Source organism: Triplophysa rosa, linkage group LG5 (genome assembly GCF_024868665.1).
Source record: "Triplophysa rosa linkage group LG5, Trosa_1v2, whole genome shotgun sequence".
Classification (NCBI taxonomy): Eukaryota; Metazoa; Chordata; class Actinopteri; order Cypriniformes; family Nemacheilidae; genus Triplophysa; species Triplophysa rosa.
In genome coordinates this window covers 23,940,719-23,958,460 of record NC_079894.1, presented here as the reverse complement: position 1 = coordinate 23,958,460, position 17,742 = coordinate 23,940,719, and the positions used below count along the sequence as shown (strand labels likewise).

General features: G+C 37.6%; 2 protein-coding genes across 2 annotated transcripts; both read left to right on the top strand.

Annotated features, from left to right (window-relative positions):
• The first annotated feature begins 1,434 nt into the window (after window positions 1–1,434).
• LOC130553780 (NACHT, LRR and PYD domains-containing protein 1 homolog) lies at window positions 1,435–4,975 on the top strand. The gene is made up of 4 exons (XM_057332917.1): window positions 1,435–1,511; window positions 2,453–2,596; window positions 2,732–2,752; window positions 3,549–4,975. The coding sequence occupies exons 2-4, from the start codon at window positions 2,470–2,472 to the stop codon at window positions 4,973–4,975; spliced, it is 1,575 nt and encodes a 524-aa protein (XP_057188900.1). The 5' UTR covers window positions 1,435–1,511; window positions 2,453–2,469.
• LOC130553778 (uncharacterized) lies at window positions 4,874–17,407 on the top strand. Its single transcript, XM_057332914.1, has 24 exons — window positions 4,874–5,237; window positions 5,321–5,404; window positions 6,472–6,639; window positions 6,721–6,804; window positions 7,019–7,195; window positions 7,273–7,434; window positions 7,581–7,661; window positions 7,750–7,821; window positions 7,916–8,068; window positions 8,184–8,342; window positions 8,868–8,936; window positions 9,280–9,462; window positions 9,545–9,703; window positions 9,802–9,858; window positions 9,930–9,989; window positions 10,402–10,479; window positions 13,501–13,614; window positions 14,285–14,434; window positions 14,552–14,710; window positions 14,977–15,060; window positions 15,151–15,297; window positions 15,513–15,671; window positions 15,773–15,871; window positions 16,228–17,407. Exons 1-24 carry the CDS (start codon window positions 4,984–4,986, stop codon window positions 16,406–16,408), a joined length of 3,093 nt encoding a protein of 1,030 aa, XP_057188897.1. The 5' UTR covers window positions 4,874–4,983; the 3' UTR covers window positions 16,409–17,407.
• Window positions 17,408–17,742: the final 335 nt, after the last annotated feature.

Sequence of the window (17,742 nt, the reverse complement as noted above, 5' to 3'; positions counted from 1 at the left end):
CATAAGGATCAAGTAATGAAAACTGTTTTTACTCAAATAAACTGAGGAAAAGAGTTTACAGCTGAGTAGAGTCAACCTTTTTCATGTTTTCAGTCTACAAACATACAGAATCTTACATAAATAAGAAACATGACACATGTAGCTCTCATCTGTCTCTCAAAATGGGCGTGTTTGTTTAAAATCAACAGTGCTATGACAACAGTGCATTAGATATTGGAGGGTGTGTGTGATTTTGCATGTAGAAAATGAGGGGAGGACAGCATCTTTGCGCTTTTGACTAGTAACAAATTTAATACAAAAAATTTAATACACAAAACAAGAGCCCTGACGTTTGAAAACAAAAGCTGAAACCTGAAAATATCAGTAACATCCAAAATAACAATCCATCAAAAAACATGCTTGCTTCTATACTTCATAGTAAAACCATGGCCTTTTGATAGACTTGCCTCAGTCTCTTTCATTTTCACATTTGGAGATGTGCGGCTAAAAAAGTGACAAATGCTTTTTGGATTAAAAAATGATTTTTAAACCAGTCTGTCCGTGTGATATTAAAACACATTATTAAAATGTATTTAATGTTATGCTTCATAAGATCCCGCTCTATTATAATATATTTATTTGCAAAAAATGTTGGTCAATGATAAATGTTTTAAAAATAAATTACACCTAAACCTGTAATAGCTAGAAACATGTTTATTGTTGGCATATATATCCCTACAGTGACCAGTGAGAATGACGTGCAAAAAAACATCTAAATAAATTTTGAATGTAAAAACAACACAGCAGGGGAAAGCATAGTGGCTCTTATATACTAATAATCCCAATTTCCAATATAATAGTCTAACATCTGTGTCCATCTCCGAAGGACAGAAACTTCAAGGCTCTAAGTCTAAAGTTGTTCTGGGTTTTGCAGAGAACAATGAGAGGAATAATCAGAAGTTCTGCTTGATCGATGTTGGACTGGCCCCTGACCTCTACAAGCATGTTTCCATTCTGGGAGCACAGCGAAGATATCACAGAGAGGGTTTGATATCTCACTCAGTCTGCTAATAATTTGAAATTGTATAAAAGATTTTGTGGAAACCAAGGAAACATTTTTGTAATGTTGTCATATGTCTTGTTGGCTGAGATCTCTTTATGAGCTGTTATGAGCTTCACAATTCAGACGGCGTGAAATATTGGACGAGCGAAAGAAAATAATGAATTTAAATTAACAGTATAGTGCATTGCTTTTGTGTAGGGTTTTTATACCAGACACTGCATTTCAAGGACTTTCTTTGTGATAAAAGAAGCATATTAAAAAATATTTTTTTTGCATGATGGGAATGACAATAAATTCCTTATGTTTCTTCGGGTTCAGTTTAAACGTAAGCGTTCATATAATGACGTTTGAAGGCTGTCTCTTTTTCTTTTGTGTGTTTCATTGAAATGAAAGTGAAAGTGTTTTAACACCATCCGTAATTGTGACCGTTGCTTCAGTAGGCTGCCAAGACTAGCCTACATCTTGATGTGTAAGTTGCCGAAAAGATTACTTTTTAAAACTTTTGTAAACTGTCCACATGGACAGTTATTCTTACTGTATATAGTTACTTGTTAACCTGCAAGTTTTGTTTAGGTTGTTTCTTCGTCAGCTTCCGTTAGTAATAATGAGGTTTATTTTCTATTTTATTTAGCTTTATTATTGAGTTTAAACTTATACTAGTCACGTTAGGTGTTTAACACGTAGACTATTAATGTGTAAGGTGCATATACAGTAAGTGTCACTTTTTCTTGAGGCCTATTTTACGCCAGTGTGCATATCGACAATCAATTCTTAATGTGTTTAGGTATTACATTTGTTTTATTAGTTATCAATCGCTTTTAGTTACCTATATTTTGTGAATATTCCACAAAATCTAGACTGACAAACTTGGCAATTTACAAGTTTAGGTTGTTTCTTCAGGTTTATAGAGATTATACTTTTTTATTTAAGTTTACTTTTTACGTTTTTAGGTTAAGTACTGAGTTTAAACTTAAGTTCACATTATATAGTCACATTAGGTGTTTACCCCCGCATGAAGTTAACACAGTTGTTTATGAGATACCTAAAAACTTTGCTGCAAGTGTTGATACCAGTTCTGTCCAGCAGGGGGAGCTGCGTGGCTAAACACGTACTTTCATTTTCGTTTAGCTTATTTATAGACATGGTTTTATTAATTAATAATTTGTATTACCATAGTTTTACTACAAATAAATATCAAACTCTGGTTTCTGGAATGACTCTGAGACCATGGGGATGATATTACCACAAATAGTTAAACTGGTTATTAAACAGCCTAATGTTCGGAAGGGTACAACTACATTTTAAACTATTAAAACGTTTTAAAGTCGTCTTTATAGTATTTATGCTCAAATCCTTTCAAGCACTGGCTGCACCATGTTGATTTTGATTTACTGTTTCATGTGCTTTCAGAAAATAAGGCAGAATCAATGGAGCCTCATTTTGCTGGGGTTTCTAACGTCAGTATCTCAGCACAGAATGGCAGCAACATTTCAGCGCCTGTGTTATCAAACCTAAGGGTCACAGGAAACATAAACATAACGAATTATTTTACAGGTGTGTAATTTGTTTGTAGTAGGAAATGCAAAGCCAAGCTGTGGTATTGACTTACGTATTTATATAGTAGTGCAGAAAATGACTTGACTGTTTAAAACAATCTAAATAATCTATTGTTTTTTATTCTTGGTGTAGAATCTGCAGCTGAAATCACAGGTATGCATTCTTATTTATACTACAGGGGTAAAATAATCCTGCTTTTTATTTTGATCGTTTTTTTGCTATTTGGAAATCTTTTTTATATTATTTTGATCATACTGACGTGGTTGGTCACGCGAAGCGCTCCGTAGGGCGTGCCGCGGCCAGGTGGCTAGTTAGTTTTTACCTCAGATTTTGCAGAATGACGGAGGGAAGTGTACAGTATTTAAGGAGCGACAAAGAGTCAAAATTATTGATCTCCAGTGTTGGCCAACAAAGGTATTCATGTGCACAAGCTTGCTATTTGATACCTTGTCGACAGTGAATAGAAGCAGAAACGCTCGCGCCTACTTTCGGTTTCTGTCAATCATAAACCATTACTTCTGTTGTCACCACGTTTCCATCTCATTTATATGCTTCTATGTTATAAAACCTTTAATAGCCACAATTTAAAAAGATATAAACTGTCATGTCAAATCTTGCTTTGCGTATTATTGCCATACTTTATTATTCTTTTTTTGCTCGTTTATTGTGGCTGCTGTTACTTTGGTAGCGGAGTAAATTGTTTATGTAAATTAGCCTAAACACGACTTCGCAAATTGGTCCATTATAGGCCTAATTATTTTTTTAAATATTATATATAGTTAAATCTTCAAAGTGTAAGTTTAACATTTTGATTTGGGTTTAAATGTTCTGTTGGTTTTATTTTGTTTTGCGTTAAAACTGAAACAGTTAGTTCTTCTGGACCAGTTTGCTGTATTTTATTTATGCATCAAATTTTGAGCTGATTATCGTGTCTCTCTTTTTTTTGCAGATACGACCACATTGATCACAGAATACAAGAAGTCTATACTGTCCGAGTATGCATACTTGACAGAATACACCTCTCGTGCTGGTGAACAGGTGCTGCTGAATGATCGTTACATTGACCCGATGATTGTTCAGAGACACAATGAAAGAGAAGAGAAAGAGCAGGAGATGCGTTCAAGAGGGGAAAAGTTCTTCAGCTTCAGAACCAACCAGTGTACCAAAAACATCAGCCTTGATCGATTTTTTAGTCCAGAAAGCGAGGCTCACAAAGACGTGCCGAGAGCTGTTATTCTCCAGGGAGACTCTGGAAGCGGGAAATCCATCACAGCTCAGAAGATCTTTCTCGACTGGGCCTCCGGAGAGCTTTACGCTGGACTCTTTGATGTGGTGTTTTATCTCAGATGCCAAGAGCTCAATAATCTTTCCGGTGAGATGAGTCTGGCGGAAATCTGTGACTGCAGTTTAACTCCAAACGAGATTGCTCAGATCTTAAAGGACACATCACGGAGAACCTTGTTCATTGTCGATGGCTTTGACGAACTCATTTTGTCTGCGCCCAAAGACTCACTTCCACCAAAACCAGACATCAAAGGCCGTCCGTCGACCATCCTCTGCTCTCTTCTTAAAGGAAGGATGATGAGAGATTCCTGTATGCTGGTCACTACAAGGTCAGCAGCTGTGGATAATCTGCAGGGTGTTCTTAAAAAGCCTCAACGTTTCATGGAGATCTTGGGTTTCTCAGAGAAAGGAGTAATTGAGTACTTCCAAAAGTTCTTTGAGGATGAAGAGTTCTCCAAACAAGTTTACGAGCAGGTGAAAGTGCACGAGATGCTTTACACCGTTTGCTTCATTCCTGTCTTCTGCTGGATCGTCTGCACAATTTTTAAGAAGAAAGGGAAAGACGGCGTCAGAACGAGCGAGCTGACCACCACCACCTCTATTTTTGTTGACTTCATGTTCACAATCTTGAAACATCATTGTAATTTAGATCGTGAGAAAGAGTTTGACCTCCTCAAGAGTCTGGGCCAGCTAGCAGAAACTGGAATGCCGAAACGTCAAATCCTGTTTCACAGAAGCAGTCTTCCGAAAGCAATCTCAGATGTTCCGAACATTCCCTTTTTGTGCACGTTTCGCCAACAGGACAGAACATTCCTCAAAGAGATGTTTGGGTTTATGCACCTCAGCTTTCAGGAATTCTTCTGCGCTCTCTCCTACATGTTAACAGACAAATCACGAGTGAAAATAACAGTTAAGGAACTTCTTGAATCAGCTGGCAATGGGAGGTGCAACAACCATCTCTTACCTGTAATCCGGTTCCTCTTTGGTCTCTCCAACAAGAAGGTGAGCCGTCTTTTCATGGGGAACAACAGCGGTCGACATCTACCTTCATTCGGGCGCAGCTGGAGAAGTGGATCAGCAGAGTGTTACTGAAGAACATCATGGATACGTTTTACATGAGCGATTTTATTCTTCACTGTCTTTACGAGCTTCACGACAGGGACGTTTTGAAGAATGTCATGAAGCTGTGGGAACGGTCGGGTATTCATATACACTGGACTTTGAAGGGGATCGACTGTCAGGTCGTCATGTATTGTCTTCAGTACAGTACACACATTAGCAATATGGAACTTAGGTGCAGTGCAGAAAATCTGAAAGCGCTTCATTCGGCACTCTGCAGGTGTAACAAACTGTGGTAAGAGCTTTTTAAAATTCGTACTGAAGTGTCTTTGATCGGTCATTTATATTGAAATATTTCTTGTTTGAAATGTTTTTAAGGTTGTATTTTAACTACATGTCTGACACGGATGTCGATCTCCTGATATCAGCGCTGGGGAGGAAGAAGAACATTAACAATCTGATGTAATGTTCTCTTTGTTGTGATTTATAGGTTATTCTGACTTTTACCATACACTCTTAAAAAAAGGTGCTTCAAAAGGTTCTTCCATAGAAGATGCCACAGAAGAACATTTTGGTTCAATAAAGAACATCTGAAGAAGCGATAACACTTTACATTAAGGTACCCATTATGAAGCATTTATAAATGTGTTCATTAATGATTAATAAGTAACTTACAAATGCATTATAAATCAGTTATGACTGCATGAATAAAAAGGTGGGTTCTAATTAAATACCTGCCAAATAGTGAGCAGGTAAGAAAAACAACATAACACCCTACAGTGTCCAGCCTGACAGCCTATATTGCAAACAACATCAAGATAATAATGAATCTGCTTTCGAGTCAAATAAATAATGAATAAATACATTTAATAAGCATTTATATCATGCGAGTTAAAAATGGCTCACTGTTGGGCAGGTATTTCGTTAGAATCCCTTTTTTTATTCATGCAGTTATAACTGCTTCATAATGCATTTGTAAATGACTTATTAATCATTAATGAACACATTTATAAATGCTTTATAGAGGGTACCTTAATGTAAAGTGGTTTCACAAAAGGTTCTTTGTGGTGAAAAGAGGTGTTTTAGATTATAAGAAAGTAAGAAAGAGATGGTTCTTTAAAGAACCTTAATGGTTCTTTGTGGAACCAAAAATGATTTTTCTATGGCATCGCTGTGAAGAACCTTTTAAGCACCTTTATTCTTAAGAGTGTAACCGTAAAAAATAACCATCGCAAATGAGATCCAGACATTGCATTACTAAGATTATGGTTAACTAAACACATGGGGTTAACTAGGTTATCCATCTAACCACAGGGAGCTTGCCTGTGGATGTTTAAAAAATCTTTATTCTCCTTTTCTCCTTCAATCTTATGACAGATGTTCATATTTTGATATGACCGGTTATGCAATAATAATGTATTTAGCTATTTTCATTACCATGAATCCAAATTGGGTGCATGCGACAATTGAGACAACACAATCAGCTTTGTTAGATCATAAATAAAGTGATGGATTTGTGTGTGTTGCAGAATTGAGGATGGGGATCTATCAGATGAGAGTTTGCAGAAGATCTTAAAAACCCTCAATGAGCAACAGTCAGTGGGTAACATTCGCCTCTCAGTGAGGACCATCACCTACACCAATGCAGATTTAACCATGAACTTCCTCATAAAAGACATGGTGGGGAAAGAGTTTAGGTAAACTATCAAGTGCATAAATATATGACACAAATACACAGTACATGTAGAGTTAAGACTCTTCTTGTTTGCTCTTCACAGCATTTGCATCGCCAGTCATGCAGACAACAGAGAGCAGAGTCTCTGCTCGGAGTTCACAATGGAGAGCAAAAAGAATTCTTTCTGGTACTGGACTTCTTGCACTTTTCCCAGTCACACCTACACTTCGCGTTGCTTTCAGTTAGATATTTTACTTGTTTACAACAGAATATAAGATTTGTCACTCAAATATGCCATAATTTAATATGAATCTCATCGCCGTTATCCCCTCCGTCCCTATTTCCTCTTCCTGACCTCTCTATGAAATAAACTACTCACATTTTTTTCTTGGAAATTTCAGGTTGACTGTTGGGCACACCGAAGAGGATCGCAGTAAAATCTTGAAAAAACACAGTGCTCATTATTATCAGGCTCTTTCAAAGATATCCTTTGCTCTCTCTGATCTTTCCATAATATCAGCAGTTGATTGGAGGGAATTCCTTGAGATATGCCATCACCTCAGACGCTTCTCAGACGTGTGAGTACTTTATTTTGCTCATTTCCTCAGCCATTTTTTTCTCAGAATTTGATTGGTATGTTTATATTTGTTTCCAGAAAAGACGCAGACTTTAATGAGAATGTGGATTTACTTCTGTCATACCTGAAGTCTGTTCCTGGTTTAGTAGAGGTGGACGTACGCACTGAACACCTGACAGAGATTTGGACCTCTAGGATTCTGTCATTTTTTCACGCCAATCCTAAGATCTCTCACATTACGTATGAGAAAATATTGTTTGCATACGTTGTTAATTTATCTTTCATGTTTTAATCACATTGACTGTCGGCATATTCATCAATGTTTCTCTATATTTAATGTCAATTAAATTATACATGTTACTAGCATGAAATCATGTCTCCTGCAGGTTTCATGTGAGCAACACCATGATAAGTGATGTGGAAAGAGTCTGTTCATCATTTTCTGCCTCTAGAAAGCCATACATGCCGTAAGCCACCTTTTATTTTGATCCGATTCATTTGTTCATGCATGTGATTCTGCAGACTCTGGTACAGTGAAATTATTGTGTGTTGCAGGTACAAGATGCATGACAGTGAAAAAGATAATCCATTTTTGCTTCTATCGATGGACAGCTGGGCTTATCATGTGTAAGAGTTTATCCTATGTCCCTCTTAGGATTTGATTTCTGAATCAAAGTTGTCTGAGTTACTTGAATATTTATGAATACAAATATTTCTGTAGAAACCGTAGCAGTGAAGAGCCGATAAGTTCACACCCATGTGACAAACCAGCTCTTGTGAAGCTCAACCTCAGTGTTCCTCCTCTGGAAGGTTCTAGTGTCACTTGGGAGAAACTCTTTAGGAAGATCTACCGGATTATCCAGTTGACAGAAAAGTGAGTTATAGATACTAGAAGTAATAGATACAATTTACATAACTGTTATCATGGTGTATTGTTGTGTTAAGTAAAAGTAATTGTGTTCCAACCTGACTTTTTTATATTTTATTAGATCTCCAGAGCTGGATGAGAGTGTAGATTCTCTGTTGGTGTTTCTTCACTCTGTTCCTGGTCTTATGGAAATCAAACTGTGGTTAACCAGTCTGAATGAGATCTGGGCTGCTGGTCTGATTGCTCTCTTTATGTCTTGTTCCAGTTTACTTCATCTTCAGTAAGTTACATTATATGAATCTGATAGTTTCATGTAGTATTACCGTCTAAATTGATCACCGTACAATGCTTTTTTTTAAGGTGCTGTGTAATGTTTTGGAGGAACTATTGAAATGCAATATAATACACATAACTATGTGTTCAGAGGTGTATAAAGACCTTACATAATGAAGCGTTATGTTTTTAATACCTTAGAATGAGCTAATTCTGTCTACATACACCGCATGTCCTCTTACATGGAATTGAACATGTTGTTTCTACAGTAGCCCTAAACGGACAAACTGCTTTACAGTGCGCATTTCCTAAATACGTTATCTCCTTTGGCAAAGAAGAAAAAATGTGACGACATGTTTGTTTTGTGTCAGCCACTGTAGTTCTTCGAAAGGGCACAGAGTGGAGTGAGCCGTTGGTTGCAATTCGCAACCTCACCGCTAGATGCTGCTAAATTCCATACACTGGACCTTTAATACAAATGATGTGTTTCTCTGTAATAGAAACCAAAAATAACACATTCTCTTCTTGGCAGGTTGAAAACAAGTTTGTCTCTTGTTGATGATGCAGAAAGTCTAGTCATGGTAAGACAAGATGGAATGAGGTAAGAAATCATCTGAGCCTGTCTTTCACTGCAGGAACTGGTTCTTTGTTTCAGAAACATATTGAGGAACTAAATCAAATCTATCAAATATAAGTTGAAAAAGCAAAACATTTTCCCTGGTCTGTGCCTTTCTGTATTGAAAAACAGTTTACAAACCGTTGTCTGCCATTCTGAATGACTTATCTTTAAGCATGTCACAGTGCATTCTGGGATTGATTTGATCTTTGAAAGATACGTGTAATCATAGTAAGCTGTTAATCATTGACTGTCTATAAACTGTCTTTGCTTGATTTTAGGAACCACGTACAACAGAAAACATAATGTTTAATCTCTTCTTTTGCAGATTGTCTGTTGGATGTAACCATGTGAATTATATAGATGGCTTTGACATCAGCTTCTTTGAAACTCCAGTACACAAAGTGCTTCCCTGCATCACCATCAGAGTAACAGACGAGTCTGAGAACAGAAACACTGACTGGACAAGATTCTTTCATAACTACAACCAGCTGAAAGTCTTGACTGAATAGTAAGAACATATTTTAACACTGTATTTGTACATATGTGTGTGAGAGAGAACATGAGATCATATTGTTTCTTTTTCACTATAGTTGTTTGGAGTATGATGAGCGTGTGGCTGACCTGCTGTCTGTCCTGCGCTCTCTGTCTGGTTTGAAGGATCTGGATCTCGTGTTTAGATTTATGACCATTGATGGAGCCTCCAGAGCCCTGGACCTCCTTCAGACGAACCCCAGTCTGAGAACAGTGAAGTGAGAACTATGCCAAAACAATATGGAATGTATATAGAGCTCTCATAACTCAACACACACATAGAACGTTTTGTAAACTGCATAATTTTGTTGTTTAGCTTCTTGGCCATTAGGCTGCAAGGCATGAACCCGGATCTCAATTCTCAACTCTTCAGGTGAGAATTGACACATCATGATGTTAGGTGAAAAATCTGGAAAGACCAGTAATAACAGTGATATTTTGCAGTTTTCACAGGACCAGTGAGAGTGAAGAGGACAGTGATTCAGACAGACTGAATGGCTTTGGGTATGATGTCAGTTTTACATTTTAAAGTTTAAGATTCCTAAAGGGACAGTTCACCTGAAAAAAGAAATTCTGTGGTCCTCAACCTCATGTTTTTTTATTGATAATGTCTTTCCTTCTCTCCTCCAACACAACCTGGAGATGTTAGACAGAATTTGGTTGACTGAGATCCTCAGTCCCTATTCACTTTAATATTATAGAAACAAGATAAATAGAAGTACAGTACACGATGCCTGAGAAACCCTTAAGACTTAAGGAATAATGTCATAAGTGTATTAAAAGTTTTAAATTCTGTTTGAATTGTTGCATGGTAAAACAAATAGCTCCTGTAAATACAATAGACAGGAGCTATTTGTTTTATTTTTATGCGATGCATGATGCAACTAGATCGAAGTAATATTGTCCGTATTGACAGGATTCAGACTTCAGGACAGGAGGAAAGTGATGAAGAGAGCTCGTCTTCCTCCCTCAGTGACTACATCAATGACATCAGGTGAGACTATGTTCATTATGTATCTGATAGCATCACTGCTAAACTCATAAACATCAAACTGTGTGATTATTAGTGATGCTTTGAAAAAGCATAACTATTGTTATTCGAACATACATACTTCTTATAATTAGTGATGCTTTGAAAAAGCATAACTATTGTTATTCGAACATACATACTTCTTATAATTATTCTTGTTCCGCCAAAAGTTTGGCACGCTACTTGTCCCGCAGCTTTTGACGTAGACCCATGAATGAATACATCACATCGACGGGCCTATTCGGGAATGGTGTGCTATGACTTTTGTAAGCGATTGGGGGGGGGGTAGGGGGTGCGATAGGGGGGCAAAAAAACACCTGAAAGATCCCATTGACTTAACATTGTGCCCAACTTTGAGGGGTTGTAGCTCTGAGTGAGGATATCGTAGAAACATGAAAATAATACACGATTTGAAGGGGTTATCAGGCTCTATAAGAACATCACTCTGAATGAGGTGTAAGTTGCACCCCTGGGGTGTGAGAGCCTCCCAAAATTTCCGTACTTATAATGGCGCCCATAGACTCCCATTCAAAACCTTTATACCTATATAATCACGCGTTATTTTTTCACTTTGGACCCATGAATGACTACATCAAATCGAGCGGCCCATTGAGGAATGGTGTGTGATGACTTTTGGAAGCGATCGGGTGGAGGGGGTGCGATAGGGGGGCGAATAAAAACCCGAAAAATCCCATTGACTTAACATTGCGCCCAACTTTGATGGGTCGTATCTCCGAGTGAGGATATCGTAGAAACATGAAAATAATACACAATTTAAAGAGGCTATCAGGCTCTGTAAGAACATCACTCACAATGGGGTGTAAGTTGTACCCCTGGGGTGTAAGAGCCTCCCAAAATTTCCCAATCACAGGAAGCATGCCCATATAAGGTGTAAAACGTCCCGCATTGAATATTTTAGCAGTACAACCACTTAGAGACGAGGGGGTGGGCTCATTTCACTCAGACAACCAATCAGTGTCACAGGATGATCTTAAAGCTATTAAGCCACGCCCATAGCAACCATTTACAGCAACCTAGCAACAGATCCCATTGACTCCCATTATCAAAAGTTCATATGGATATCTTTGCAGCACAGTGTCGTAGAGATGAGGGGGTGGGCACGTATTACTCAGGCAACCAATCAGTGGCCCAGGAAGTTCATTAAGCCACGAAGCCACGCCCATAGCAACAAAACATCTGAACTTAGCAACCGTTTAACAACACCTACATCTCTTCATCAGAACATCATAGAGAGATGGGGGGTTGGTTTGTTTCACTTGTGGGTTGAAGCATCATCAGTTGGCATATGCTAAGCCACGCCCATAGCAGCCAAACAGGTTAGCCTAGCAACCATTTAGCAACACCTATATCTCTGCATCAGAACATCGTAGAGACACGGGGGTTGGTTCGTTTCACTCATAGCTTAGAGCATCATCAATTAGCACATGCCAAGCCACGCACATAGCAACCAAACAAGTTAGCCTAGCAACCGTTTAGCAAAACCTATATCTATGCATAGGAACATAGCCGCGGGAAGTGGGGGTGCTGCGGGGGCTGCAGCACCCCCTGGCGTCGAGCGAAAGAAAAACTGAAACAGTGCGAAAGGTACTTAAATAAAGGCAGAGACTATTTGCACCAGGTACGCCCACCAATATGTGATTGGAATAGAGAATATGTAAGAACGACTTCATTTTATACAATGACTCCAGTGGCGTAAGGTGTAAAGTCTGTGTAGTGTGACACAGGAGGCCAGGGTTCTAAATCAAACTCACGCATTTGTTTTTAAAAAAAATGTATTCATTAAGTTTAGGGTAAAGTTATCTGCCACTATTTATAAGTATCAATAGCATCTAACTACTTAATCCAAAGAAAATACAGCTATTTTCGGTTAGAGTAAAATGCATTGCTGCCTTGGGCGGGCTATTTGTAACATTACTCTGTGTAAATAGACACTCCGTAAATGAAATGTTTTATCAAAAATAAATATAATACATTTTATTCATGTGTCTATTCACTAATATCCATTGAAAACATTAATAACGTCACTGTTTTTGCTTTAATAACGTTACTGTTACAATGATAACGCAAGTGTGTTATGACGTCACGGCGTCAGTGAAGGTCAAGTGTCATGAGCGGTCTTGTCCAAATGGCGCAAAACGAATTTCAGACTTTTTTTTACCTCATGCGGGACTTCAGCAGCGTCAACCCAGAAAGAAATGCCACTTTCGGAGTTTTGCATGCAGGCCAGCAGAAATGTAAGACAGTTATTTCTTGATTTGAGATTGTGGCTAGGTCTACAGGCAGAATATGTAACGTTATGTGTTGATTTCTGTGCTGTCGCCGTGCAGCACTCAAGTTGTGTTTAATCACGTGACTGGTTTTTGTTTGGGTGGTTAAGCTACCGCCGCGCAGCTAGTTTTCGTACAACAGATTGTGCTTTGGCTATAGGCATACATATAACATGCGTTTATATGTTTGTTTTTATGCTGCATCCTATAATCACACTGGGATCTTCTTTATTCTCGGCAGCAACTAATTTTTGCCTCCGTTATTTATTAACATTAAACTTAAGCGGCTCGTCCATGGCACAGTCATAACACAGTCATAAAAAGAAAATATCACAGCACCCCCTGCTCAAAATACGTTCCCGCGGCTATGCATAGGAACATCGTAGAGACATGGGAGTTGGTTTGTTTCACTTGTGGCTTGAAGCATCATCAGTTGGCAGATGCCAAGCCACGCCCATAGCAACCAAACACATTAGCCTAGCAACCGTTTAGCAAGACCTATATCTCTGTATCAGAACATCTTAGAGTCATGGTGGTTGGTTAGATTCATTAGTACTTAAAGTGTCATCACCCTAGTGCCGAGTTCCGCGGTTTGCCACGAAAGCATCACTCACAGTTTCTTTAGAAAATGTACTATCTAGTTGACTTTACTGTTACTACTACTGACAAAAAGCTTATGGACGCAATGTCTTTGTAGGGATTTTGATGAGTTGGGCAACACAGAACATCTCTGCTCATCTGAGATTCTCTCCTCTGAACTCAGAGTGCACAAAATGACCTGTGATAGTGACAATGCATCAGAAAATTGGAGGTTAGAAATGGTTATTACATTTCATCATATTTCATTCATATTCAAAGTATTTTTCCTTCCCAAATGTTATTTGTTCGTATAAGTAATATTTTCCTAGTTATATTGTCTTTTATTCTGGGTTATACATTGAGAACAACTACTAGCAGTTAACAAAAGAAGATATATTGTTCAAGGGAAAACATCCAGGGAGCATACAAAGAGTTTATTTGCACAAACGAATAACTATAATAAACAAATAAAATAAAATAAAAAGATCAGAAATCATGTATTTTATTGTGCATTCTTAGTAATATCAATCAAATGGCATTTAGTTGTTTTTATTAAGTAATAATAACTCAAATAACACAATAAAACATATTGGCATTGGCAATAACATAATAAAAACATGATTTTTGAACATTGAGTTGTTTTTCAAATAAACTAATGTATGACGTTTGGGATAGACTGCATTATCTTTTTGTAGAATTTGTGTCAAAACTGTTTAGAAAATTACCAGAAGAGAAGATTCATGTGAACATTGTAAATTATGAATACTGAGACAGTGTATTTTTATTATATCTTTTCTCTTAGAGATCATTTGGAGATGAGCAAGCTCTAAAAACTCACCTCAAAAACCTCTCTTTTAAATTCTCATGCTGAAATACTTAACTGATTTCTGTCTGATTTTCAGGGTTGTTTTGAAAAGCATTGCGTCCGGTCTAAATACAAAGTCACCTCTCACGTACATGACACTCACCCTGTCTGAAACCTCAGGAGACACCAGCAGTGACTGGAGGACCTTTCTAGTGGCGTATAACCAATGCAAAGGCATATCTATAGGGTAAAATAACATCACATCATCACATTATTGAATGAGATGTCTGTTTAATATAAACCTAATAAATAAATATGAATCAGTTAGATGTGAGAAAATAATCTGTTTTTTTCTGCATTCCAGGGGCTCACGGTTCAATGAGTGTATAGATGCTCTTCTGCTCTCATTTTATTCACTGTCTGGTTTGATTCAGCTGCATATGTCCACTGACAGTCTGACTGAGAACTGGGCTCCAAAGATCTTCTCCCTGTGTTACGCATATTACAGTCTCCAGAACATCTGGTAAGAAAAACTTCCTCCATCGCCATCTTTATCTCCTTTGGAGAATTGGTAGAATCACTGAGCTCTAACATTTTTTCTCTTTTATAGCATGTATTTGAAGTCCTCTATCTAGATCTAGATTGTTTTGCTTAATGAATAATAAAACAATATTAAGATAATGTCTTTTGTGTTCATAATGTTCATAAAATGTCCTGTAGATGTTTGATATACTACCTTCAAGGTGCATTTCTAAAAGCACCAGTTTCAATATTTTTCTGTCTTTTTAGTTTGCGTGTGGACTACGACAGGAGATACAGTGACCTCAATGTGTGTTCATCTCTCAACATCACCAAAAACATCAAAGACTCCATGTAAGTTTGTCTGACAGTTTGTCTTAAAGAAATCACACAGAATCCAACTATCACAAACTACATACATATTTCTTTATTCATCTGTTAAAGGGTGACAGTTGACATTCAGGCAGCCCATAAAACCATCAGAACGATCCCATCATGCATTTCATTTACATTACCCTGTTTAACCATTCTCAAAGTGGATGGACATGAACTTCTTGAAACCCTGGATTTACTAAAAGGTTTAGAAGAAAAGTAAGCCTTTGATCATTGTCTTTGTACTTCCCACAAATATATATATTTTTTTGGTCTTTTATTTGTTGCTATATTTATAATTTCTTCCCTTCTGCTCTTTGTATAGTGATTAAATATGTAGAGAATGTTATTGATCATTTACTAATGATACTGTAAGTCATTCTAATTTAACTGTAGAATTGTCAGTTGTCACTTATTGTTAACATGTTCTCCAGCTGTGAAGAGCAGGAAGAGTATTTGGGCGATTTGATGTCCATCTTGCTCTCTGTTCCCGGGCTGCAGAGGGTCACGCTCAACATTGGCAATCTAACAGAGAACTGGGTGAGAAGGATCCTGTCACTGGCCGAAGTCTGTCCTGATCTTCAGGAAATCAAGTAAGATGTTTTATGCCTGTTTAGGTCTTTTTCGGATACAATAAAGAGGTAAAAAAACCTGCTGTTTTGAGTTTTCGTATGGAGATGTGTTCATGTTTCAGATGTCACTGTATAGAAGGTTCTGGTTTGGTGTTGGAGGAGAATGTGGGAATTCTGCAGAGCTCTCCGATGGATTCAGACTGCATGATTATTATTACGGGGTCTGTATAATCTTATCTAACCATTCATTTGAGACTATGGTCTCTGCAGAATAAAAAGTGGCGTTTCTCAATTATTGGGCATTTTCAAACTGGGATAAGCGTCTATTTAATTGATTAGCAAAACTCAAGTGGGTGATTCCTTATTTTTCCCTTTGGATGGTTAAACAATCTATTTGGAAATTCTCAATAATTGAGAAATGGGCCTCTGCCCATTTTTCTTTGGGTGGTTAATCACGGTTTGTAACGCCCATTAATTGAGAAACGCTTCTTTCATGTTCCGCAGAGACCCATACCTTGTTCATTGAATTGCTCCAGAATAGTCCTGTTTCACTGACTGTTGTTTCACCTGTTTAAAGGGTGAAGTTCGGTAAAGGGTCAGATATGAGCAATAACATCACGATGGTAACATCCAGTGCATCATCCTGCAATGAGAAAGTAAAACTCACCTTCTGCAAGAACACGCTTTCAACAGTTGTGCTGATAGATACAAATGAGTCTGAAGAAGATGAGATTTATGAATGTAGATATATTTATTGAATGAAATGTTTATTTAATTTAAGACAACCACCACTGAGTGGCAGTATAAACCCTAGATCCTTAAGTAACATAACACGTTTAAATAAAAATGTGTACACTAATGTATAGCTGTTGATACACTGGCAATAACTGTCATTATACTTTTATACTTTTAAATCTTGATGACATCTGATGACCAAATCACTTGAAAAAAACAGTCTACTAAGATTTTCATAAATAAAATCCACTATGGAAACCCAGTTATGTCTTAACTCAGATGTCTTTTCAGTACAAAAAATGTCAGCATTTCTTCGTTTTCTTGCTTCAACAGTGTTGAAAAAGTGTAAAAAAAGTGTTACAGTAAAAAAGTGTAAAGAAGACTCTGAATTTAGTTTACCAGACCACAATGTTGCTATCTGCCTGACACTTCTGCAGAAAGTTAATAAAAGCACATTGTGTGGTTAAATAGATAGAGCACTGTGTTGCTCAGAGGTCAATAATGGCTACAAACAGCACTCAGTATACCTTACTAAAGAACAACGTTACTAGATAGGCAAACATATAAACCATTTCTTTGATTTTGAGTCACAATGATAGACAGGTGATTCATCGAACACAGGTTATGTCAAGAGAACATGAGACAGGATGGATATCAAAAGAAGTGTGCACTAACACGAGATACTCTTAAGTACTGTACGTTCTCAGTGCACCAGTTAAAATGTATGAGCAATAAAATTGTGCACAGATTGGATGTTGTTAATGAAATCAATGCAAATGTTAACCTTATTTGGTGGACAGAACTGATGTCTTCATTTAAAGGAATAAAGTTGACTCATTGTTGACTCATCACAGCACAGCTAAACCACACATTTCTCACTTCAAGTGTGTTCTTCCTGTTTCCTGGCACGAACACGTGTTTTTCTGTGTCTTTGGTGTGTTATAGGTTGCCCATGCATGTATTAGACACGTAAAATTGCAAAAATTAAAGTGTCGGAACAAAAAATGCATTCTATCTAAAAGCGAATGCTCACCCAGACCTGCCTGAAACGCCTCGTGTAACCACACCCCCACAAATCTACGTCAGTTAGTGGTATGATTTGACTAAGACCACCCAAATGTATACGCAAGTAAAGTGGGCGTACCTGTCAGTACAATTGCTTTGGAACCTGATGTTCCAAATATTGTAAGAGGCGTTACATTTCCGTCACACGCTTGCAGTATTCGACCAATCACTATGCACTGGTTAACTGGTCAATCATAGCACACCTCGCATAGCACACCTAAAACAGACGATAATATTCGCTTTAGCCGTGTCATATGACCCCTTTAAGGTCTGCAAAATTACTGACAGGTTC